At 32.6% G+C, this 26726-nt stretch overlaps 2 protein-coding genes across 3 annotated transcripts in view; one reads left to right on the top strand and one right to left on the bottom strand.

The window, feature by feature from the left end:
• The window catches only part of Vrk2 (VRK serine/threonine kinase 2), a 195560-nt gene that overhangs the window by 27134 nt on the left and 141700 nt on the right, over nt 1–26726 (bottom strand). The gene's annotated exons all lie outside the window — the stretch shown is intronic.
• Fancl (FA complementation group L) overlaps nt 4937–26726 on the top strand; it is a 92409-nt gene continuing 70619 nt past the window's right edge. For both annotated transcript variants that reach the window (XM_040270938.2, XM_005322031.3), the window contains exons 1-5: nt 4937–5067; nt 15080–15138; nt 16931–16991; nt 20333–20389; nt 25313–25413. In XM_040270938.2, coding sequence (XP_040126872.1) covers nt 4972–5067; nt 15080–15138; nt 16931–16991; nt 20333–20389; nt 25313–25413 — 374 coding nt within the window. In that variant the 5' untranslated portion in view covers nt 4937–4971. The remainder of the gene's footprint in view (nt 5068–15079; nt 15139–16930; nt 16992–20332; nt 20390–25312; nt 25414–26726) is intronic.

Genomic DNA, 26726 nt, shown 5'->3' on the forward strand with positions numbered 1-26726 from the left:
TACATTTAGGATACTTAAGAACTATGGTTTTGAGCTCAATATATTCTCTACAGTACATGAAATTACATTTGAATAGAGTAGTTGAAAATTAACTAAGCAAAAACTAAGACTATTTTGGGGAGGGGGTTGGCAATGGGGCATTATCTTTGTTGGGTGAACTCATTTGCTTATTCAATGTTCTTCAATTTTTACATTATGAATCTACACTGTTTTTCTGAGGTTCAGAATAATAGAAGACAATAAAATTTAGGTTGTGCCTTCTACCAAACTGTGCACACCAAGGTAAGATATATCACTTTCAGAAAATTGAACAAATTTAAAATGTATACAATCATGTTACTGTAACTTAACCATTTCTATCTTATTGAAAATTTGATTGTCTCCTATTTCCATAAAGAGTTCTGCACTTATTTGGGGGGGGGCTGATATACTCCCATAAGTGGTATTTACTAAAAAACAAACAAATAACAAAAAAAGACCACTTTTAAATTTTATGTTTATAAGTAGATTACTTTTTAAAAGCATTTACCATTACAAATAACTATCAGCAATGTATGATTATATTTGTTTCTCCATAGACTTGCTAATATTGACTATTTATGTTTGCTAAAATTTTTTAGTTGTTGATAGACCTTTGTTTTATTTATTTATATGTGGTGCTGATAATCAAAAACCCAGTATCTCACAAATGTCAGGCAAACACTCTACCACTGAGCCACAATCCCAGCCCAGTCTTGCTAAATTTTTATAAAGATAATTGAATTGTTTTATTTTAAAAATATATATGTATACAATCGTTTTTGAATTTTAGAACAAAATTCAATTCACTCTTGTTAATTTAACTATTTGTCAAAAATTTATAAAATCAAACATTTTCTTATTACAGATAATTTGTTACTTATTTAATTTGTCCATAGATATGTTTTAGTAAGTCCTATCTCTATCAACAAAGGAGTCTGTAAAAGCATGGCTTAGGACACAACCAAATCTTATTTATTTTTCAAAACTGAAGGACATTTTAGGATGAAAAATATAATTTCTTTGCTTTCTTACTTTATTCAAGGCATATTTCTTTATTGTATAGATGTTGAAAATTGATTTTTATTGCTTCCTATAAATGTTACCAATATATCTGATTTCTATTCTTTATTTTTATGTAGGTCATATTCACTTCAGTTAAGCAACAAAATACAAATTAATTTTAGTACACCTGTGAAATTAATTTTTTTTTTAAAAAAAGAATTTTTAACTCTAATAATTTTCCTTTAAAATAGGCAGTACTCAGCCATAGGCAGGTGCAGGGCCTTTGCAGACTAAGCTTCTCCCGAAAGCTCAAGAAGTGTAAGCCTGAGTTGACTGCTAAGCAACCTGGCCTACGATGTTTGCCTGGAGTACCACCAGACATCATGGAGGAGCTGTTATGGAGCCAACTCTATCTAGAGGGTTCCCTGGAGGAGTTCTGTCCCTTTCTGATGAAGATTCCAGGATTCTTAAGTTGTCTTCATATGCAAACATAGATTTCAATTATCTGGAGATATTCTTGCTTGCTGAAACCCAAAAGTAAGGCAGGAATGCATCTGACCAAGTTGCTGTCAATTCTAAATTCTGAAAGAGCCACAAGACAGAAATCTAAGAGAGCTTCTTGAACAATAGCTGTTGAGACAACAGACTTTGGGGCCTGAGATGAAGAGGTGATGGTACATTAAGGCCCTCATCTCAAATATATACCCTTGTTGCCATATAAAGCTGGAACTCAGGAAAACTATACAGGGATCTGAATTTCTGTGTTCGAGATTTGATGAGATCAAGATCAAGTAAATCCTGAAGAAATTTTCCAAGTAGAAGAAAGTATAAGATGGATCTAGGCTAACTGAAGATGATCTAAGAAAGGGTTGGGAGTTGTGGAAACAAAGGTGTCCACAGTTCCTCTCCACTGATCCACTGACCTGGTTTACTTTTCTCCTCCTCCTCCTCCTTCTCCCCCTCCTCTCCCTCCTCCTTTTAAGTCTTGTTTTCCCATTGGTATCAAATGCTTAAACTAAGAAAATTAAATGTAACAGATGAAAGTCTCATCTGGCTCTTATGCTTATTCTTTGTACCTTATTTCCCTCCCAAATGTAACCACTACTAGCAACACAGTATGTTTTCTTATGTTAACATAAATGTTAGAATAGTAAACAAACCATGACAGAACTTGCGCTTTTCATTCATCAAAATGGCTCAGGGAGGCTGAGGCAGGAGGATTGGGAATTCAAAGACAGCTTCAGCAAAAGTGAGGTGCTAAGCAGCTCAGTGAGACCCTGTCTCTAAATAAAATACAAAAAAATAGGGCTGGGGATGCGGCTCAGGGATTGAGTGCCCTTGAGTTCAATCCCAGTTCCCCCACCCTGAAAAAAAAAACAAAAAAAAAACAAAGTTTTGAGATTTTTCCATGATGTAATATATTTTCCCACAGTTAATGGCACTTAAATACTACTATCTTTTGTGGCATAGTGTATTAAAGAAATCATGCCTAAGGATGCCTTGAAGAGCTTGAAATTTGGTGATGATCCTTATATAATTGGTCAGAGATTTCAATTTTGAAATCATGTTATCATGATGATAACAGTAGTTCCTTGGCTGATCTTTAAATACAGTGAATATTTTCTGTAGTTGATTTTTATTGGGCTTTTTGTAAACAATGACGCCAGCATACCATGTATGAATTGATGATGATAATGAGTGTCCACCACTTAATAATGAAAACCTTAGGGTAATGGTCGAATTATGAAATCTGTAAGTCTTCATATAGTTTCTTGACTAGTGCATTGTAGGTGTTCATTTGCTAAATGTTAAATGTTATTTGCCATTTGTCAGTTTAATCTATTCAGGCTGTTGTAAGAAAAATGTCATAAACTGAAGCATTTATAAAGAACAGAAATTTATTTCTCACAATTACACACACTTGGAAACCTAGGATCAAGAGTCAAGTTCAAGATTTTGGTATATGGTGAGAGGCAACCTTCTAGACAGCAATCTTTTCCCGTAATCTTACATCTCACTTATTCTGTTCAATGTAGATAATTGCCAAAAAGCATTGGGTCCTTGCCTCTGAATCCTCACAATTAACTTATTCAACTTAGAAATTCCCAGAAAATTTACTAGATATCATGTTAGTTCTTAAGCAAAACATAGCCAAATCACTATTTATGGTAGTTGAATTTGTAAATGAGCATTTGCTATTGATAAAGTTTGTAATACAAGAAATATGATCATCAGGGACTAAGGAGGAAACCATATTGTTAGGGTAGCTGTGCAAATATCTATGAGAGGCACATCTCTGAGTTCTAGCAAAGGTTTATTGACAGAGAATATCTGCCAGACTGCCCTTCTGGAAGGCACAGCAACCTGCTGGAAAAACTTAACTACATAGTCATGTACAATAGAGTAGTTAAAAAATAACCCATCTGATCCCGTGATTGTTATTTTGCATCTTTGCTGTGGTTTCTGCAGTTAGGGACTCTCTTGGGGTGGGCCTAAGCAAAAGTCATGCCTGGGTGGGCAGGTGCTGATTTTTAAAATGGAGTTACTTTGGCCTAAGGACCTAACACATATATAGAGCAATACCTTTCGGAAGATAAGAAAGAGTTCTAAAAAGAGGTGGCATTTGAGAATGATGTTGAAGAAAGGGTAGAATTTCCATCAGGGAAGCCTGGTGGTGGTGAGGGTTGAGGTACTGAAAATGAAAAAGAATCCTCCAAAGTCCAATTTCATTTGACGGTAGTACAGATGGAAGGGGAGTATTTTATTTATCTTTGCATAACCATTGACATACTATAATGATGTCTGACACACAGCAGGACTCGAAAATGTGATGCATGGACTACTAATAGGAATATCAAATAGCCATATGGTAAATATTAATAAGTTTCTTATTTAATCATCCCTTAGTAAAAAGGAATAGATCCCATTCCTGAGTTAGAAAAAACAAAACAAAACAAAAACAAAACAACAACAACAACAAAAACCTATAGGAAAGGCTGTCAGAGAAAAATTAAGTTTATCTAATCTATCAGCAAACTTCTTTGCTAAGAGCCATAGCCAAGTAGTATGATGCATGGCATTTTTTGTTGAAAGGTGATGTCAGCAAGCCATTGATATGATATGATTATTTTAAGATCTGCATTCTTATGGATATTAGACCCCTGCCGTCCACCTCAGCCTGCTAAGAGACTCCTGGAGAGTTCCCATTGGTTGGGGAAGTGCATAGGAGGGAATTCCCGAGGAGGGACTTCCTGTTGGGATCCTATAGAATGCCACCAGTAGTAGGAGTCTATGGGGCATTGGTGGCAGTTTCAAAAATAAAGTCTGTTCCTGCTTGAGTGGCTCCTGATTTTGTGCCCAGCCAGACTGCGGCACTTCTTTATGTTTTGGCTTATGTTTTTGCATTTGTAGTACACCAAAACCTGAGTTGGATAGAGGTTGACTCAAATTTTCAGCAATTTATATGTGTCTCTCAAATATAATATCTGATTAAAAATGGTAAAGCATAGAACTATACTGCAATGTACGTGATATTTTGAGTGTATTATAATTTATTATTATATACAGAATAAGTGATAGTGCATGCTGAGGACATATAGGTGACACTCTTGAATGAGAACAACAGAGAAGAAGGGGAGTGCATTAAGTGGTCCAACATGCAGGCTGTAAAAATTCATCAGTGCTGGAGGAAATGCAACCTAGAAGTTGTAGCAGTCTTTCAATAAAAGCAAATAAAATCACCAAAAGCTTTTTTGAACAATCAAGAGCAGAAGGATGCCCAGCAGCCAGACCTGCGGCCTGAGAGCCTTCTTCCAGGCGCTCAGATGGGGCTCAGGGGCCTGGATGCTCACTTCCGCCCTTGAAGTCCCGCTCTTCCCGCCAAACTGGCTGTGGGGACCCGGGCCAGCGGGCGCCGGCGGAACTGCGCATGCCCGGCGTTGTGGCGCCATGGCGGGAATGGAGGGGACCCTGTTGCGCCAGTTCCCGCTGTTTCTGCCCCAGAACCGGGCGAAAACTGTGTATGAGGGATTCATTTCGGCTCAGGTACTCGCCCAGTTGTTGCACTCTCGCTAAAAGAGCCTCCAGTGCGGCGCCCGGGGCTCCGGAGTCTGCGACGGACGGGGGTTAGCGACCCGGACTGGAGGGGATGCAGCGGGACAGCGCGGGACGGGTCCCAGACGCTGGTGGGACAGCGGCTCCCCGAAGCCGGACTCTCGCCGTCTTCCTTTGCCAGGCGGCGTCCCCCTTCCGTTTGGTGCTGGTCACCCACAAGCTCCCGCTATTTGGGTTCCTTTTAGGGGAAAACCTCAGTTTGTTCCTCTGTCGAGTCCGGGGTACCTGAGCACCTCTAGCTGCGAGGTTTTGTAGGAAATCTTGACAACCACGGAATTAATTACCTGTACCGATTCCAGCATTCTCATACGGAGTTCATTACACTAGTAACTCGTGCAAGGTCTTGAAGTTTGTAGAGCGTTTTCCAGGCACAGTGTCTCAAGCCTCAGCCCTCTGGCAGAAAAATATTCTGGTTTTGATAATTGAGGAAATCAGATCAGGGGAGACAAGTTGAAAAACTTGTCCACAATCTTGCGTCACCTTGCCTTAAACTCAGGCTGATTCCAATCCCCGTATGTTTTCCTTTCACGTTGTAGGAAGATATCTTAGGTTAGGATTTTGAGTATGGACTTTTCCTCTCTGAACATGACACTCATTCCTGTCCCCTTCACTCCTCCCAGCCAAGCACAGCACACATAACTGTTTAAGGAGAGGGATGATATCTTAGCAATTACTTTATGTTTTTAAATGTTCTCAAAACCTGTCTCAAAAAATATTGAGTGCATTATCAAATCCACTTGCTAAATGAAAATTGTCCCAAGGAGTTTCAGAAGATGAGATTAATCAGAATGTTCAGTGATTAGTGACAGATTATATTTGCTTTCAAATTCATGTGACCATCAAAAAGTAGAGATTAAAATTCATTATTACATATGGAAGAAAAACCTACCGTTCCTTCCTCAATTGTTGAATTACCTAGTTAAAAAAATACTACTTGGTTTTGTACAGTGGTTAGAAAAGCTGAAAAAGTAGCATTAAATTATTATTATTTTTTAAAGGAATCCTGTTACACCTAGTTTTAGGCAGTTTTTGAGGGAAATACTTTGTATATGTGTCTGCATCTGCTAACATCCTTTAGAAAAGGTGCAGCCATCAGAATTGGATGAAATTTTAAATGACCTTTGCCCAAAGTTACAATTCTAATTTGTACCTTCCTTAAATAGCTTTCATATTTGTATTCTTAGGACTACTGGGGATTGAACCCAGGGTCTCCTGCATGCTAGGCCTGCACTTCACCATTGAGCTACATTCCCTAGCCTTTTTAAAATTTTATTTTGAAACAGAGTCCTCCTAAATTGCCTAAGCTGATCTTGACCTTGCAATCCTTTTGTCTTAGCCTTCTGAATAGCTGGGGTTAAAGGTGTGGGCCAAAGCTCCCAGTTTAAGCAGCATGTTTATATCAATCTAAACATTATTTGTCTAAAAATGTTTTCTGCATATTTCATATTTATAGAGAAGTAGCAAGGGTGACCAAAGAATTCTAGTATATTTATTAAAATTCATCAGTTTACATTTGCCCCATTTGATTTATTCTTGGGTGTGGAATACGTGTTTGTGGGTGCAGATCTACTCATTATTTTCCTGAACCATTTGAAATTAAACCATAGACACTCTTTTGTTATCCCTAAATACTTAAGCATACACTTCATAAAAACAGGGATACATTTATATATACCATAGTTCATTTACTAAAAGCAGGACATTTAATTATGGTATAATACCTTTTCTAACCTAGAGTCCATATTCAGATATTGTTAATGGTATGTATAATTACATACTTTCTACTTCCTTCATTCCCCATTATTCTGATGTAAAATCTTGAATTAAATTTGTCATGTTGTAGTGGCACCCCTCCTACACACACACACACACACACACACACACACACACACATACACACACACAAATCTTAACTAGACTTCTCCAGAAATTTTCACCATGGCTGATTTTAGGACTGTCAGCAAAAGAGTCTCTAAAAAAGAGTTCAATGTAGATAAACTCCCTATTTTCATGTTGCCCTATTTTACTTGGCCACTAGCCTGGAAGAAATAGCACTCCAGGTGCTGTATACCCCTCACAAACATTTATCTAGTATAGTAGTTTGTAGAAATGTATACATAAGTCCTCTGGCCTTGAACTGGGCTTCACAGAAATGTCTACATTTCTAAGATAAGGAAAGTTACCAATTGGGCTCCATGGTAACTGCTGGCAGGGGGAGGAGAAAAGGGGAGGAGAAGCATTACCCCTCCCCCCCTTCAGATGTTGTCCTTATACATACTGACATGTAGTGTTTCTCATCATCATTTTTTAGAAATTATGGAATTTCTATTTGTAGTTCCTTTGAACCCCTGAGTTGTTTATCAGAAAGTTTTAAAAATTTTTTGGTGAAAGTTTCTATTATTAGATTCTTATTTCTTGAATAAGTTTTGGTAGTTTGTGTTCATCAAAGAATTTGTTCATTTCATCTCGGTTTTTAAATTTGTGAGCTTAAAATTATTTATAATAGTCCCTTATTGTCTTTAGGATCTGTGATGATACTTCTTTTATTGGTTATCTTTTGCAGTATGATGATTCCAAACCTTAGTGGTTTAAAATTACAAACACTAATCATCTCTGTTTTAGTGGATCATGAATTTGGGATCGATTTAATTGGTAAATCTTGATTGAGTCTGTCATGAACTTGCAAGAAAGTTGTTTGCCAAGATGATGACTTTGATTATTCAAAGGTTGAATAGTTTGAGGATTTGCTTCCAAGATTATTCATTCATACAGCTAGTAGCTTGAGTCTTCTGCTTTTGACAGGGAGCCTCATGTTCGCATCACATGGACCTGCATAATATTGCTTGATTGTCATCACAGCATAGCAGCTAGCATCTCAGAGTGAGTGATAAAAGAACAAACAGAAAGCTGCACATTATCTTTTTTCCTTAGCCTCTTAAGTCACACGATTTTACCTATATTTTATTCTATTTGTTAGAAGCAAGTCTTCAAGTACAGTCCATATTCAAAAGGAATGACATCAGGCACCAGCTCCTAAAGGTAGAAGTCGTCAGATAATTCATGGATATACTTTTTAAATGCTTTTTTGTTCCATTTCCTTCTATTGGTAATTTGTGCCTTATCTATTTTTCTCTGGGCATCTGGATACAGGTTTATCCAGATACCTTTGTGTTATTGACTTATAATTTAATATTGTATTAGCTATAGAGCAAACTTCTATGATTTTAACCCTTAAATTTACTGAGACTTATTTTATGGCCTAGAATCTTGTCTATTTTGGTATATGTTCTGTTTATACTTGAAAAAAATTATGTTGCCATTGGGTGGGGTTTTCTATAAATATGAGTTAGATCAAGTTGATTTATAATACTATTCGAGTTTTTCTATACCCTTATTTTTGTGTGTTACTTGTTCTATCAATTACTGAGGGAGTGTTAAAATCTCCAACTAGTAAGTTTTCTTATTTTACTTTTAAAATTTTTATTGGTACATTATAATCATTCATAATAGTGGGATTTCTTGGTAATGTATTTGTACATGCATACAATAGAAAAATGTACTATTGTCAGTTTTGTTTCTTAGTACCTTCACTTTTCTTCTCCTGTTCAGTTTTTCAGTTTCTGCTTTCATTTTTATTAGTTTGTCCTTCACATAATTTGAAGTTTTGTTATTATTTACATAAACTTTTAGGGGCATAAACTCTTGGAAAATTGATTTCTTTGTAATTATGAAACAACCCTTTTTATTCCTAATAATCTTTTCTTTGAACTCTGTATTTTCTGATACAAATATAGTGATGCCAGCTTTCTTTGGTTTAGTTTCTTTTTCCATACTTTAAACTTATTTGGATCTTTACAGTGAGTTTCTTTCTGGACTTTGCTTTTTTACGGAGTCTAACAATCATTGCCTTTTACTTGGCCATGCTTAGACCATTTACATTTAATGTGATTTTTGATATGGTTGGATTTAAATATTCTGTTTTGCTGTTTTCTTTTTGTCTAATGTGTTCTTTATTTTTTCCTTATTTTTCTGCATTTTACATTCCTTATTTTGTATATATTCCTGCATTTTACATTCCTTATTTTCCTTATTTTTCTGCATTTATATTTTACATGCACATTCTTTTTATGATTCTGTTTCATCTCCTTTGTTAGCTTTTTTACTATATGTTTGTCAGACTGTTTTCTGTTGCTACAACTTTGTATTGCAGACTGGATAATTTATAAAGAATGCTGCTTGTTTAACTAATAGTTCTGGAGGCTGAGAAGTCAGGAGCCTGATGCTGGCCTCTTATCATCTTTGGCTAAGGCCTTGTTTCATCTTTACATGATAGAGAACTTCACTTGGTTTTAAGAGCAAGATTGCTGGCTTGGGTCTCTGTTGCTCTTCTTAGAAAGTCACTAATGGCATCATATGGGCTCAATTCTCTTGGCCTCTTGTAATTGTTAATTATCTCCCATAGGCTATTAATATATGATTTAGGGGATTAACTTTCCAACGCAAGAATTTCAGGGGACTTACCAAAGCCATAGAAGTATTTGTTTTTTGTTTTTGTAAGTAATTGCTTAAAAGTGTATAGTATATATCTTAAAACTGTCATGATCTACCTTAAAGTAATATTAGGATTCTATTTTATATGCAAAATTGATTTATTAGCTATGATTTTATCCCTCATTCTTTGTGTGTGTTTTCTTTAGGGCTCACAGTATGCATCTTTAACTAATCACCATCTGCTTTCATGTATACCACTTCCCTAAGAAATCTGTGACAGTGTACTTTTTAAAAAAATATATATTTTCAGTTGTTGATGAACCTTTATTTTATTTATTTATATGCAGTGCTGAGAATCGAATCCAGTGCCTCACATGTGCTAGGCAAGCACTCTACCACTGAGCCACACCACCAGCCCAGTATCATATGACAGTATAGTTTCATTTATCTGCTGGTCCTTGTGCTATTGTCACATACTTTCTCTTATAATCCCACCAATGTGATTATTGTATGTGTGTGTGTGTGTGTGTGTGTGTGTGCGCGTGCGCGCGCGCGCGCGCGCGCACATTGCTAGGGATTGAACCCAGGGCCTTGTGCGTGTGAGGCAAGCACTCTACCAACTGAGCTATATCCCCAGCCCAACCAATGTGGTTATTAATTTTGGTTTAGATGATTATTTTAATTAATAAACTAAAAATAGTTTTAGATTTAAAGAAGATTTGAACAGGTGATACTGCATTCCTATCACCATTGTCTTTTCCACATAATTTCTCCTATTATTTCTTTATTTTGGTCCTGGAAATCAAACCCAGGGCATTGAGTGTGCTAGGCAAGTGCTGTACCCCTGAACTATATCCCCAGCCCTCTGTTATTATTAACATCTTCATATTACTATGGTGTGTTTGTTGTAATTAATGATTAATGATTTGGTTGATGTTAAAAATATTTATACATTTATTAATTTAAGTTTATACTTCATTAAGATTTCCTTACCTTTGGGATCCCACCTAAGATACCACCTTACATTTAGTTATCATATCTCCTTAGGCTTCTATTGGCTATGACATTTCCTCAGGCTTTTCATGTTCTTGATGACCTTGACTCCTTTATGAATATGAAATGGCTTGATTTTTTGAGGAAGTACAAGTTAGATCTATCATAGGATATTCCTTTATTGGAATTTGTTTGATATTTATCCTGAGTTAAGTTTATAAGTTTTTAAGAGGAAGATCACAGAGTTAAAGTACCATTTCATTTTATTAAGGGTACAGTCAATTAATGTCACTGATGATGATTGATCCTGGCCTTGATCATTTTGCTGATGTAGTATTTGTCAGGCTTCTTCACTGTAGTCACTATTTCCTCCCTTTTTAATATTATACTCTCTGAAAAGAAGTAACTATAAGCAGTCCCAACTTAAAGAGTGGGAATTAGTTTCCCTTTTATGATTAATCTGAAATGCTGCATGGGAAATTTGTTTATTCTCCCTGATTTTTTCATAAAATTATTTATTTACACAAGTATGAATTATGGGCACTTATTCTATATTTTGGTTTATAAACTAATACTATTTCATTGCTCAAATTGCTTTGCACCAGTCAGTTCACCTTTTTTTTTAAGTCATTATCCTCTAAAAATATATTTTTTAAATAAAAGATCTTATATCTTTACCTATATATTTGCTGTATCTGGTATTTTTTATTATACATTCACATTTGCATCTTATTTTCTTTGTTCCTGAAGGTCTTCTGTTAACATTTCAGGTTAGTACATGTCTGCTACTGATGGATTCTTTTAGCTGTTTTATGTCGAAAAATGTGCTTATTTGGCCTTTATAAGATAATTTCACTGGGTGTAGAATCTAGTTGACAGAGTTTTTTTTTTTTTTTTTTTTTTTTTTTTGATTTGGTTCGACTAAGATGTTCGACTAAGCCTTGCACTCTTCCTATGAGAGGTCTGTGCTCTTAGTTTTGTCCTCTATATATTGTTGTATATTGTCTTCCTCTGGTTTTTATCACTGGTTTCAGCTAATTTGTGTTGTATCTTGATGTAATTTTCTTCATGTTTTTTCCCAATATAGCTTATGGAACTTCTTTGATCTGTGAGTTTATATTTTCATTTAATTTGGAAAAAAACATTAGCTGTTATTTCTTTATAAATATGTTCCTTCCTCTCTCATGTGTTGGGGACTTCCAATACTTATGTGCCTATTAAGCCACTTTAAGTTCCAAGTGGGGCTGGTTCCATTTTTTTTCCCCTTCCATCTCTTCCTGTTTTATTTTGGAAATATTTTGTTGCTATGTCTCCAAGTAAACTAATATCTTTTACGAGGTTTCATGTGCTGTTTATACCATTTTGCATATTTTTCATCTCAGATGTTGTATTTTTTCATTTCATTAATTCAGGTTTTTTATATCTTTCCTGCCTCTTGTAGTGTGATCATGCTTTCCTCTTTCTTCTTCAACATATGAAATAAAACTGTTTTATTTTTTGACCAGTTCTATCATCTATGCTATTTTTGTGTCTGCTTCTCTTGATTTTTCTCCTCATTATGGTTCTTATTTTTCTTCCTTGCATACCTAATATATCTTAATTGGTGTCAGATATGAAATCTACCTGGTGCATGCTAGATGCTTTTGTTTTCTAAATATTTTTGAGATTTGTTGTGCATTACAGTTAAATTACTTGGAAAGAGTTTAATCTTTCAAGATTTCCTTTTAAGCTTTGTTAGGCAAAACCAGAACAGAATTTAGTTTAATTTGGCTGTACCAGTGAGGCAATACCTTTCTGCATATTCTGCTTATACACTATTTCCTAGAATACTTACATCCTCTTTTCTTATGGTTCTCAGTTTAAATGGTTTTCTCACATCCATGCTGAAGTCTACCACATAAGAAATTCTCTGAAGTACATGGGAGTTTTCTCTGTGTGTGCTTGTCTCTGTCTTTGCATCTCTCTTCTTGTTGGTACTTAATTTATCTTGTGAATTCTACATGCTTTGGCCTTCTCTAACTTAACCTCTCTTCTCAGATTAGGGAGGCTGTTTAGCTGTTTGTTTCCTCATCCTTACCTGTGGCCTAAATATTTTTCTGGGAGTAAGGCTGGCCAGTTATAAGGATTTTTAATTTGTTTTCTTCTTTCAAGGAACAGTGTCCTGTGCTGCCTATTGTTTAATGTCTGAAAACCATTTTTACATATTTTTAGTCCTGTTTTTAAATTAAGGTAGACTAAGTAAATCCTGCCTCCGTTACTTCATCATGCTTAGAAGCAGAAACACTTTAATTTCTTAAAATTTTAGTTTCATTCTTTTTAATTTTTTTTAAATCTTGCTTTGAGATGACTGATAACAATCTTATTTTGTTGCCCATGTAAGTGTTTTGACCTTTTTCCTAGAAAGACTGAACTTTTTCCTTATTTTAAAAGTCTTTATTAAGATATATCTCAGAGTGGATCATTCTGAGTCATTTTTCTTGTGCCTAGTTGTCGCTTTTGTTATGTGGATTTCCAGAAAGTATACTTGGATTATAATTTTAAATATTTTTTCCTCCTGTCTTCTTCTTTAAGTGTTCCAATTATATGCATTTGGACTTTCTTTGCCTGATTTCATCTTCAACCCTTTTTTCTTTGATGGTCTTTACTTTTTTTTTCTCATTTGGTAATTTTCTTGCTTTTTCTTAATCCTTATGAAATTTTTATTTAACTTTTTTTCTTGGACACTTTTAAAATTTATTCTCCCATGTTAATAGCTTATTCATTCCTACTTTAAAAAAAAAAAAACACTTTCTTATCTTAGCCTGGGTTTTCTCTTGGGTCTGTCATCTGAAATGTTTGATCCTCATTTTCTGTTTTTGTTTCATGGTAACTTTGGATTGATGGAAACATTATTTGTTTAACATTTTGGCTATGTGCAATAGTTTATAAAATTCCTAGTTCAATAATACACTATTTACTGGTAAAGAAAAAGTGCAGTTTGTTTAATTGATGGTTTTGGCGGGAACTTTTGAGGGGAGTGTTATGTTCTTATTTTCTCATATAAGAGCTTAAGTTTTCCAGTCTTTTTTCCTTCCTAATGCCCAGTTTCCAAAAGGTGTTTTTTACTTACCTTTTTATTGTCTTCTGCTTTTAAATCATTTCTTCTGCAAGACTGTTTCTTTGACTTTTGTGTTCACATTAATCTTCTGTTCCCCGTAAGCTTGGAAAATCTGCTTTTGGGGAAGAGTTAATATTTTTTCAGGTGGTTTAACTACAAAAAGTCTAAATTTGGACATTTTCTTGAACCAGAAAAGTATTGTGGTATGTGACACATCGTTTGACCTCTAAAATAGTTGGATTTCACAAATAGAGAACTTTGGAATTTTATTCTTATACTGTTCCTCAGGTAAATTGTGAATTGTGAACATAGGTTCTTACACCTATGTGTGGGATGTCTATAAAGTTAGGTTAAAGTTGCTACATAATACCTTTTAGTGTTTTAATGAAATAGTGAATTATTGTTACTTGACCTTTGAAAAGGTCAGTAGTACATTTTGTTTCATTTTTTCAAAAGGACATTTAAATGTAATGAAAGTCAGAACTGTAATATTACCATGAAAGTAAAGGTTATGGGGTACATTTAATTGTGTTCTTCTGTTTTTGAATCTGCTTTAAGGTAGACTGCTAAAATTCCACATGGTAATTGTTTTTTTTTTTTTTTGAGAATTTTATTACTCTTTTCATTTTATACTGTTGAAGCAAAAGATTACATTTCTGTTTGTCTTTTTCTGCTTATTTTTTTTCTCAAATTTCACATGTATTATCCTATTTAAGTTATAAAGTTTAAACTGCTTACCCATTCACTTTCTAAAGAAAATAAAACTGAATATATTTCTCAGAGAACACTCTTTCCTTTCCTTAAAAAGAAACTTGAATAAAATTCTGTATATTTAAATATGTAAGTTTTTGAATACTTAGATTAAAATAAACAATATGTTTCTGCTTTTATATATTAAAGGTTTACTAGTATGGAAAAATTAAATATACTCCAGTTTATGGAAGTATTTTATGTTGTAATATTTAAATTGTATAATATATTTATGAAAATTTAGAAAGTAAGTACAATCATGAGCAACCTGAGGGAATTTGTTTATTTCCTAAGAATGTTTAAATTTCTTTTATATGTCTGCTAACAGTGTTGAGGTTGAATTTCTTGTATTTAAGTTACTTTCTCTAAAAACAAGGTCCTAGTATATATTATTTTGATTTTGTAATAATTCCAAAGTTTTGACATACATTTATGAAATATTTCCCCCAAATCCTGTATTCTGTTGCTTATATCTTTTAAGTATAAAAAATTTGGGTAAATTTGATAACTTTTGGAAAGTACTGCCTTTTTTGTGATTCTAAGTTTAACTTCTCTTAGCATTAAGTAAAAGATGAAACTTTGAGTGATTTTTTTTTTTAATGTTCTCTATAGGGGAAAGACTTCCACCTTAGAATAGTGTTGCCTGAAGATTTACAAGTGAAGAATGCAAGGTGATGTAGTTGTTTAGTTACATGCTTGTATCTTGGTGGAATAGGCAAGCATGTTTAAACTGATTCTGGTGACTAGAGTTTTGTCTAATATGTTTACCAATAAATCCTATTAATAAATCTAAAACAGTGTCATTTGTAAGTAATTTCCTTGCTACTTAAGTACTTTTCAGAGGTAATACATTTTTTTTAAAAGCAATAAACAATAATTGTGTATACTGCCCTAATAAGAACTGAATAGAAGTTTAAAAGGATTAGAAATTCCCCGCCCCCAACTTTAGACTGAGTATTTATGTGTAATATAATAATGTGACAAAAATCTAGTTTAGTTCTGTTATAAATTATGTATAAATAGGGACAGGTGGTACAAACAACTAGTCAGAAGATGAGACTAGGTATTCTGCTCCTAAATATCTCTGGAGTAGAGTGGAGTAAAAGGAATGCAGAGATATTTAGGTGTAGATTTGATAGGATTTTGTGAGTGATTCGAAGTGGCAGTAAGAGGGAAAGAGATTAGAGGATACTTTCCAAGTTCTTGGCTCAGATTATTAAGCTTACGAAGAGATCACAGATGGAAAAGTGGAAGGGAGATTGTTTTTAGGAATATATTGAGTGTAAAACATCAGAAGTAGCTATTTAATAAGTAGTAGTAGTATATTGGTGTGGAATCTGAGTGAGAGATTTGGAGTGAAGTTATATGTGAAGATCACAGTTGGCATAGAAGTTGAAGCCATCAGTATTAATAGATTTTCTAGTTTCTGTGTCTGTGGGGTGAAAAGAGAAGGCCAGTGATGGGATCTTGAGGGAGGGATTTATAGAATTTATAAGACTAGGATTGTCAAAAAAGAGAGGAAAATTTGAACAGTAGGTTTTAAATAGGGATTGAAAGAAGGAATGATTAGCCATGCTGAGTATTGCAAAGATGAGGTTAGATATGAATAGATTTGTGCAGTGGAGGAAACTGGGTTGTTGGGGTTTTGACTGGATGAGTGGGTAGAAAGGGAATGGAAAATATAAACTACTTTAAGGAAAAGGAGAAGGTGGGAAGGCATGTGCATTTAAGGAAGAGCTATGATTTTTTTTCAAGATGATATATACTTAATTCATTAAGGAGAAAAACTTGCAGAGAGTAAGTTAAGACTATCATAGGTAAAAAGATAATTAATGAAGTGACCAATGTAGTAGCAAGGAATCCAGTGCATACTTGGAGAGGATGTTATCCATAGACAGTTGAATAAACTGCTCTGCATAAGGAGATGGAGTCCCTATAGGATTTAAAAGTTGAAGGCAAGTTAATATAATTCCTTAGAGAAATTACTTACCTGCAGGTGAGGTAAGCCTAGTAGATAGATGAACTTTAACTTATCACTACTTATACAGTTCAAAGTATGTATTCTTTCGGTTACATTAATCTGGAAGTTGAATAAGAATATATTGCTGTATATGTTTTTTTAAATACAATTTTGATGCACTCAAAACCTTTGGTTTTATTTATCCTACCTTTAAGAATTGAGTGCAATAGTAAACTTTGCTTTGGGTAATTTAAAGTTAAAAAGATGTACTGTTTGCCTGTCATTTACTGATTGTGGTTATTTATATTTCGAAGTAAAATTAATACTGACAATTTGAAGACAAGACTTTCAACAGTATAAGTGGTAAAATTTTATTAACTTGTCAGAATTATGTTTATGTCATTTTTTGATCATATGTGCATGTTTGTGTTAGCATACAAATAAATTTTCTTATTTTAATTCTGAGCAATGAATAAAACCATTTTGTTTTGTTAAAATTTTAGATTACTATGCAGTTGGCAGTTGAAAGCTATACTTAATGGATACCATCAAATAGTCCAACAGGTAAGTCTTTTAAAGGTTTATGCTTTAAATGAGGATAAGAAAGTATTAAATTTACTTTTTAAAGCCCTGCTTTGCACTACACTGAGATTTTAGCTCACTCAATTCAGAATGACAGTCATCAAGAATGCAAGCAATAATAAATACTAGAGACAATGTGGAGAAAAACGGAATAATTTTACATTGTTGGTGGGATTTTAAGTTAGTATATCACTATAGAAATCAGTATGGAGATTCCTCAAAGACTAGGAATGGAACCACCATATGACTCAGCTATACCACTCCTTCGTATTTATCCTAAAGAGTTAAAGTCAGTGTACTAAAGCTATACATGCATACCCATGTTCATAGCAGCACAATTCACAATGGCCAAACTATGCAACAAGCCTAGGTGACCCATCAGTGGATGAAAGGATAAAGAAAATGTGGTATATATTATAAACAACGTAGTTTTATTTAGCCATGAAGAAGAAGGAAATTATGTCATTTGTAGTAACATGAATAGTACTTAGGAGTGTAATGTTAAGCAAAATAAGCCAATACAGAAGGTCAAGGGTTATATATTTTCTTTCTTATGTGGAAGCTAGAGAGGAAAAAGGAAAATAAAAGTGGGTGGGTGGAGAGATCTCATGAAAATCAAAGGGAGATCAGTATAGGAAAGGAACCAGGGGGAGGGAAAGGGGAAATACTGAGGAATAATATTTGCTAAATTATATTATTATATTGTGTGCATATACAAATATGTAACAATCCCAACAAATTTTCTAGAATACACCAATTAAATAGCATGGAAAAAAAATCCTGCTTTGCAGAATGTTATAACAAAGTGGTTTCATAGTTGCTAAAGTTTTTAGGTTCCATCTCAGGCTATGAAGTATTTTAAGGATCTATACATTACACAAAATGGTTTCTGGAAGACTGGGGCTGTAGCTCAGTGGCAGAGTGCTTGCCTAGCATGTGTGAAACACTGGGTTTGATCCTCAGCACCACATAAAAATAAACAAATAAAATAAAAAGGTTTCTGGAATCCTCAGCGGATTCCCAGGTAGCATTTGTGTTGTTGAAACTGATTTTCATCCTTGAGCCATTGGGCCCTTCAAATGGATTCACCCCTATTCATGTTGGTTGCTTTCTTGGTGATGTTTTTTTGTTTTTGTTTTTTTCCTCCTGAGACTGAATAGAGGTGACAGGAAAAATACAAAACAAAGCAAAAACAAAACAAAACAAAAAACCCTGGGCCCATTTAGCGCTGTAGCATATCTATAACAAAAATGAATTTTTTCGCTCTAGAATAGCAACAGAAAAGGTGTGAGAGAAATCACTTAGGATCAGGTATACTTGCATAATGATTGGAGAAATGGTAGCCAAGGTGAGATACAGGCAGGATTAATTTAGTTATTCTTAATGTATATGGTCCTGTACCTGAAAATTCCTTGAATAATCAGAGAAACTTAAACAAAACAAAACAAAGCAAAAAAATAAAAAATAAAAAATAAAAAACCATGGACCAATAAACAAACAAAAACTCCATAATGTTATTGAAGCAACTAAAAATAATGAATTGTCTCTTATAGAAAAATAAATGTTAGTAGAATTGCATTTTTTGATTCTTTTATCCATTTGTATTTTTCCTATTTCCTATATATTTTCTATCTTACAAGAAAGTTATGTGTGATAACCAACAATGAGAATCACTCACATAAAGCATTACTGAGTCACAAAGAAATACAGGAGATAAACTACTTATTTTGTAGAATATAGGCTGTGATAGTTGCAGAATAATTACAGCAGTTTTTTTTTTAATGGAATGTTTAAATTTCTGTTTTTCACGGTCCCTCCCCCATTTCCATGACAATTTGTAGTATACACTGAAGTTTAAGAAATTAATCTATTGTGATGTGTAGTCTGAAAAAAAATGTTAATACAGGCTATGTATAACAGTAAAATGTACAATTCTGTTTTCCTCTACTAATTGACCAACAAGTTTTCTAGAAAACATGTCAGTTACTTATCTCTCCCTGCCCTCCAGCTGGTCAGATAGACCTCAGTATTAGTTTGAGTTTTTCTTTTAGTCAAAGACCATTTGAATATTATTATTTTTCTCTTGTCTCATTTTCAGTAAATATGGCCCAAGGGTTTAACAGATTTATTTCTGTAAAGAATAATAGTAACATCTTTAGATTTGCTGACCATACATCTCTGTCACAATTACTCTACCTCCTCCTTATATCACCCAAGCAACCATAGACGAATGGCAAATGAACTTATGCCTGTATTTCTATAACAACTTTATTAACAAAAATAGGTATTAAGCTGAATTTAGCTTCTGGCTGTAGTTTATAGACCCTTGATATAATTTGTTACTTGTCTGTAGTAAACTAAAGGAAAGAAATACCATGTAAAAAAAGGTATAGTTATGTTCTGTGAACATATGTCTGCTCAAAGCTATGTTAAGATGTAAGTATGTCTTCATGCATTGTTGAAATATCCTAGATTCTTATTATTCTCATCTAAAAAGATTGACCAGATTTATATTTGACTTTGTTAAGAACTATGTGGAGTTAGTGTAGTGCAACAAAAACCAAAAATACAATATTTTGAAGCACAAAAATGATTGTTGAGTTCTAAGAAGCAATGTAAAACTCGTTTTTGTTTTTCTTTCTTTTTATTCTATAGCTATTTTAAGAAAGAAAGATTTCAGGGAAATGGAACCATAACTCCTAAATATTCGTTCTACTTTAGAGATTATTTCCTTTGGCCATTTTGATTATAATAGCTTTTATTTTATTGAATGATTATCTCCTTTTGAATTAATATGGGCTAGTTGTGAAAGGACAAAAAATAACTATAAGTGGTCTTTAAGGTCAAGGAAATGACAAAAATATTTAATATTGTTGATAAACACTTGTTAGTCCTTATAATAATTAAAAATTTAAAGTTATGTAGATTTGTCTGGTTTTTATGTTTTATGTTCTTTCCATTTACATCTCACTCCCCTCCTCCCCTTCTTTCCCCTCTTCCTCCTCTTTTCATAAAATAATGATGTCATTTGCTAGATTTGCTAAACTTGGCAGTGAACAGAGGAGTATGTGAAGTTTTTAAGTGACATTCTTATACAATTCATTATGTCTCACTAAAATAGATTTGAGGGATTTAATTACTTTTTTCAAAATGAAATTGGTAAGAATAGTAGGAATGATGACCATTACTTTATTACTTAATTCCTTTAAGTTGCAGACATAGCCAGTATTTTTTCACATTCATTTCAGTTTGTATTTTATTCCATTTTTGATGATTAGAATATTTATTTACATATTAAATTAATTAGAAATGTTTTGATTTAGAGAATGCAGCACTCTGCTGATCTAATGAGTTTTATGATGGAGTTGAAGATGATTTTGGTAAGAATCTTTTCTTCTAATATTGTTACCATATTCTAAAGTCTTGCTTGTTTCTGTAAACTTTTAAAAATCTCTTAGAATGTAAAACTTGTCAACTCCCAGTCATTTACTGTTTTATTTTACTTTGTGCATAAATGTGAATGGTACTTCCCTTGAATTGCATAAGGAAAGAACTATATGTAGGAATCAGTTTCATTGTATCATAAACTTGGTACCTTTGATACTAATGTTCAATAGATGCTAAAGAAATAAAATGCATTCTTGGCCTATGGGAGAATGTAACATCTAGGGAGAGATTAGATAATTATACTTAAAGATTTAATAAGATGCATGAATAATTTTGCATGTAGCTACAGATCCCTGAAAAACTTGTTGGACTTCATTAAATATATTCAGTTACAAACAATAGGTGTTTGGTCAGTTAATTAATTTTGCATAAAATAATTGATTATTTAGTTTATCTTGTAGACATTGTTTACTTATAATCTTTTTATTACACAGGTCTTTAACATAAACAAAGGAGGAGAGAAGGTTATAGTGAATATCATGAGCCTGTAATCTAACCTTTATTACATATATTTTTCCTTGTACTTTTTTTTTTTTTTAGAAGAGACTCAGTGAAGACTCAGTGAACTTAATTATTCCTTATAGTGGCTTTGCTTGCATCAATATCCAAATAAGATCCACACAATATATTAATGTCTTTAGTCTTAAAAAAGATTTATATGATAATTAATTTATAGTAATATCTCCCCTTCCTCTTACCCTTTCTCTCTTATGTCATCTACTTGTTGAATAAACCAAATTATATGTCCTATAAAATTTCTCACATTATATATTTAGTTTGTTAGATATTTGTGGATTCTTTTTAACGGTCTTCTATAGATTGAGCATTTCTTAGCTGAAAATCCAAAATGCTCCATAATCTCAGACTTTTTGAGTGCTGACATCATGCCACAAGTGGAAAATTTCACACTATGAAACTTGGTTTGTTGCAGAAATTATTAAATATTTTAAAAAGTTGCTTCAAATTATGTGTATGAGGTGCATATGAAATAAATAAATTCTCTTTAAGTTTCAGTCTCATCCTAAAGATATCTTATTATGTATTTATAAATATTCCAAAATCTGAAAAAATTTAAAATCCAGAAACACTTCTTATCCCCAGCATTTTGAGAATAGGAGTACTCAACTTTTATCTTCTTTGTAATTTGGCAGTTAGATCTAGAGTTCCCAGTAGATTTGGATTCATTTTTTTAAAAATAAGCATACTTGGTTCTGTGTACTTGTATTGCATTAGGAGTTACATGATGTCCCATAATTTCTCTTTTAGTAAAGATTGATCAGTAGATTTAGATCCATCTCAGAGTTTCCCATCAGCCTATCACAGAGTGATTTTAGCATCCAGTATTAATAATAGCCTAAATCCACTATTTCATTAGAATTTACAAATGGTGATATTTTAAAAATAATTCTGTCATCTGCATTTATTATCTGAAAATCTTCTGTAGAGAAGAACCCTCAATAGTTATTTGGTTAATTTGAGGTACAGCTCGTACTAGAAGATAGGATAAGTGCTTGTTTCGTTTCCTTTTTTTTTTTTTTTAAGATCAATTTTTAGAATAATGAGTTGGTGCCTAGCAACTGTTACAGGGAGCTAAAGATTTTTCTTTTTAGTGTCATTATGAACTCATGAGTTGTTATATATTCGATTAACTTTTATGCACTGCACTCATTTTCTTTTTGATGCTTAAATTATCCCACTTTTGGTTGGTGTAAGCGCCTTCATGTTGGCTTCTCAGTTCTTTTAATGTAACCAAACCTTTTATGCTCTAGCTTCATTTACTCATCTTACTCTAGAACTGTAATTAGACATTTCTCCAAAACCATAGATTTCTTTTGTGTGTATGTGTGAAATGGTATTGGGATGCTGTGACTGGAAAGAGAAGTAATCATTGATATTACTAATTCTAGACTCTTTCAGTGGACAAAGCTAGGAAAAATACATTTTAGACTAATTACAATTAATTATCCATTAATGTTGCTATTTCCAATTCAGATTTGGCACTGAGTTTTTACTTCTTTGTTTTTATGCTTGCGAGTCTTTTACTTTGAAATATTGGTTTCTGATGATATTAGCATTATTATGTTCTTTGGTTATGCTTTACTTGTTATGTTTTTTCTCCATATACATGTTTATTATTATATTTGTTTATATCAAAATTATAATACCTATATTGCTTCTAACAGTTGAAAGCACTTGGATATTTTTTCATGGTTTTCTTTGAGACTTTTTCATTTTTTGTAGCAACTGCCACACGTTGAAAACTTAGTTGCTAGATTTTTTTGAGTCATTTTTAAAAAATCCTTCTAATAACTCTCTGAGGTAGAACTTAAAAATGATTGGGGTCAGAATAAAGACATTAAAATTAATTTCTGATTTAAATTTCAAATTATGAATTTTTAAACCCAAAGTTGATTATAAATGTCATCAAAGACCATGATATAATAACCTTAAAAATGATCAGATGAAGAAGTAAAGCATATTTGTTTTGTATCCCCTTGACACTGGAAAAAAGTTTGAAATTTTTCTCTTATCTTTTTTTAATAATTTTAATGTTATACAAATATAAGGTCTGAGGGAACCAGAGTAAAACTATATACACTATTAAATTCTTATTACTAAAAGTAACTTTATTAAGTTGTAAGTAATAGAGCTATTGGTCATGTCATTTTGAAGAAACATTACTTTAAGATGAGATATTAAAATTTATTTCTGATTTACAGCATTTTACTTAGTATATTTGTGCTGCCTTTCTGAATAAAAAAGGAGATCCTATATTTTATCATTCTTTATGAATCATAGTAAAATAGGTGATTTTATTGCTCATTCAAGATATTATACCTAAATGTGTAAGAATTATTAGTCTATTTATTAGGCTGTGTTGTTAGTAGTAGAATTCCTGGGATATAATCCACACTGGAGGTCTTAAATGTGGTACCCAAATGAAATGAGTAGTTATTGAACTTATTCAGGAAATTTTGTAAATCTCTTATGGATTTCCTAGTAATAACTGAGCATATTGTGGCAATTTAGTATATATATAAAATCTTCTCTACCAAGTCCCTTGTCCCCTTTGTGAAAAGTGGTTGTCTCTCTGCCTTTGCCTTATTTTCTATTAAGGTTCTAAAGTAGGAGTAACTGTCCTGACCCACAGTGATAGGCAAATGACATAAACCTAGGTTTGAAATACATTTTTATTGTCCAAGTTTATTTTTATCTTCAATATTTATGGATATTTAGTAATTAATATTTCTGAAAAAAACTTCAAAAGAAATATTGGGTAATTGTTAATTCAAAGAACTGTATTAACTCATTCAGTGACAAGTGGAGGATAATCTTAATCATACAAATTAATTTTGTGGACCACCAAGCTATTTTTAGATAATATTAGACATTTAGGTCATAAAAAAGGCAGTGTATGTCTTTTCTCTTAGCAGCTTACCCTCCAAATCCTTATTGATTTCTTGGCTTTACAGATCTGGTTTCATCGTTTTATCATCCTAAATTTTTTCAGAATTAGATTGAAGTAGTTTCAGTTAATAGTTCTAATTCTGAAATTCTCTTTTGTAAAATATAGTCTTTCTAGTATCACCTCAACTTAATAATATCCTATCCTTGTTAAATGAAAAAAGTATAAGGACAAATAATAATCTATATTTAATCTAAAACATATACTTAAAGGAATAAAATTTTCAGATTTTTATTGTGGTTATGTTTACCAGAAGTGTTCATAGTTTTTCAGCTTGTTCTCATCTATTATTGCTATTGTGACTAATTTTTTATTTGACTTATTTTTTTATATAGGTTGAGCATCCATTATCTGATATGCTTGGGAGAAGAAATATTTCAGATTTTGGATTTTTTCAGATTTTGAAATATTTGCATATACACAGTAAAATATTTTGGGAGAAGACTCAAATATAAAGTGAAATAAAGACTCAAATATATCCCTTATATACATAGCCTGAAGGTAGTTTTAGACAATAGTTTTAATAATTTTGTACTTGAAACAAAGTTTTTATGGTTTGGAATTTTTCACTTGTGGTGTCAGGTCAGTACTAAAATTTGTGATTTTGAATTTTCACATAAAGGGTGTTCAACTTTTAATATCTTTTGATAATCCTGACCATATGAATATTTAAGTAACTGTAGCTATATATGTTTTTACTTTTCATATGAGATATTTGTTGAGGTTGGCAACTTCAAAGTCACTGGTAATTTTTAGCCTCAGCAATTCTAGTTTGTTTGCATTGCTTGTAAAAAGTTTATATTCTAATTTAATTCATAAACCATTTTAAAGCCTTCATAAGTGGGCCTCGAAAGGAAAAGGGACTGTCATCTAGCTAGTTGAATAACAAAATACCATACTTACCAGGTTTTAGAGTAATACTGAATACAAGTCAATGAAAGAAATTTGCAGGTAGGTATTTGTTGTGATAATGCAGGTTTGTTAAGATGTAATTTATATCAATCTAGTTAATATAGTTAGAGTTCAGCGTTTGGTTTAAAGGCACCTGGTTTTTTATATCAAACATCATATGCATGGGATTAGAAAGATAGTGAAGCCTTGAAGATGAGTATTTTTTAAAATCTTTTTTCTTTGATAGGCATAATGGCCCAGGAGAATATTAAAACCTTAAGTTCTTTTCTTAGTATAAAAATTGACATTTTGCATGACCTTTATTGTATTCCTTTAACTTTTTCATGTAAAGGGGAATGGGCCACCTAGATTTTCTATAAAATAATGAACACTTTCGTTAGACACTAAGAAGATTTCATATTTTCATAATTCATGTTTTGTAATCAGGTACAGTTCATTGTCTGGCATTCCACAACTGATTATTATTGTTTTTAAACAGGAAGTTGCTTTAAGGAATAGACAAGAGTTATGTGCACTACCTCCTCCTCCTCAGTTCTATTCAAGCCTTATTGAAGAGATAGGAACTCTTGGTTGGGATAAGTATGTCTACATATGTTTTAAAAATTTCTTTGTTTTACACATTTCAGTTTAACATATTTCCATTTTAGCAATTTATTTTATGATTTTAGAAAAGTGTTTTATTGTAATCAGAGAATCTGATTTTTATTGATACCATGAATTAAAGGGGGGATATTTTTAAAAATTGACCTACAAAGCAAAATGTAATTTGGGAAAACATGACATTTTAATATACATGGTAAGATGTTATATGAATAGGTATTTTTATTGAACATTTAGCAGTATTTTTGTTGAACATATAGCATTATTCTAAATGTTAGTAAATTATCCATGGTTGAAAAGTGATGCTGATAAATGTGAAAGAGAAAAATTATAATATTTTTGTTATATGTAGATATAGATATACGCAAAGAGATGTATATAGTTATATTTTTAGTTATTTTTGGTTAATATACAATTTGGCCTTCTAAATTTAGTATGTGATACACACACACATGAATTTTTAAGTGCTTTTGTAATTTGAGTAGTATATTTTAGCAGGTATGATTTAGAAGAATCATGTAGCTTTTTTGAAAAAAGAGATGAATAAAAAATTTAAAACAAGTTCAATAGATGGTTATGGAAGTTGCTAAAACTTCATTCATCTATCACCTGAAAAGAGATCTGTGGGGATTTATTTGATTTTCAGTTGCTGAATTTATTTTATATGATTTTAGAAAAAGTGTTTCATTTTAATCAGAGAATCTATATATACTTTAGTCAGACTTTTTAATTTTTTATAAGTACTTCTTAAATTTACAGTCTTTCTGGTTAATAGAGTTGGCAAATCTGTACTTAGGAGCCCTGAAGTTAAATAGTGAGTTCTTGCTAAAAAGTACAACTTCAATTTTTAGCTGTTAAAACCTTACTAGTAGTGTTTCACTATGGATTGACTGCTTAAAGTTTAATAGTTACTGTATATGTTTTCCAAATTGGATCTTAGAACTGATCATCATGATTTTGGTCTCGTATGTAGTTACTTTTGAGGATGACATTGATTGGCATTAAGGAATGAAAAATGAAACAGTGCTGTGAATTGCATTTGGGATTTTGTTTGGTGGTCTTGCTTTTTATGTTTCAGCCTTGTCTTCATGAGAAACTATGAAAGTTTTCTAACATTTTGATGTTAGAGAAGTCATACTTCTGAATATCTGATCTTTTATTTAATGAACAATATGAATACTTTAATTAAGCTGTTTTTGACATGGCCCCTAGGATGCTCAAGATCAAGTTTTTGGCCCACTGTAGAGCCATGCTGGATATATGATCTATCTTTCTGTATGCAAATATTATTT

The sequence above is a fragment of the Ictidomys tridecemlineatus genome, chromosome 12, assembly GCF_052094955.1.
Source record: "Ictidomys tridecemlineatus isolate mIctTri1 chromosome 12, mIctTri1.hap1, whole genome shotgun sequence".
Classification (NCBI taxonomy): domain Eukaryota; kingdom Metazoa; phylum Chordata; class Mammalia; order Rodentia; family Sciuridae; genus Ictidomys; species Ictidomys tridecemlineatus.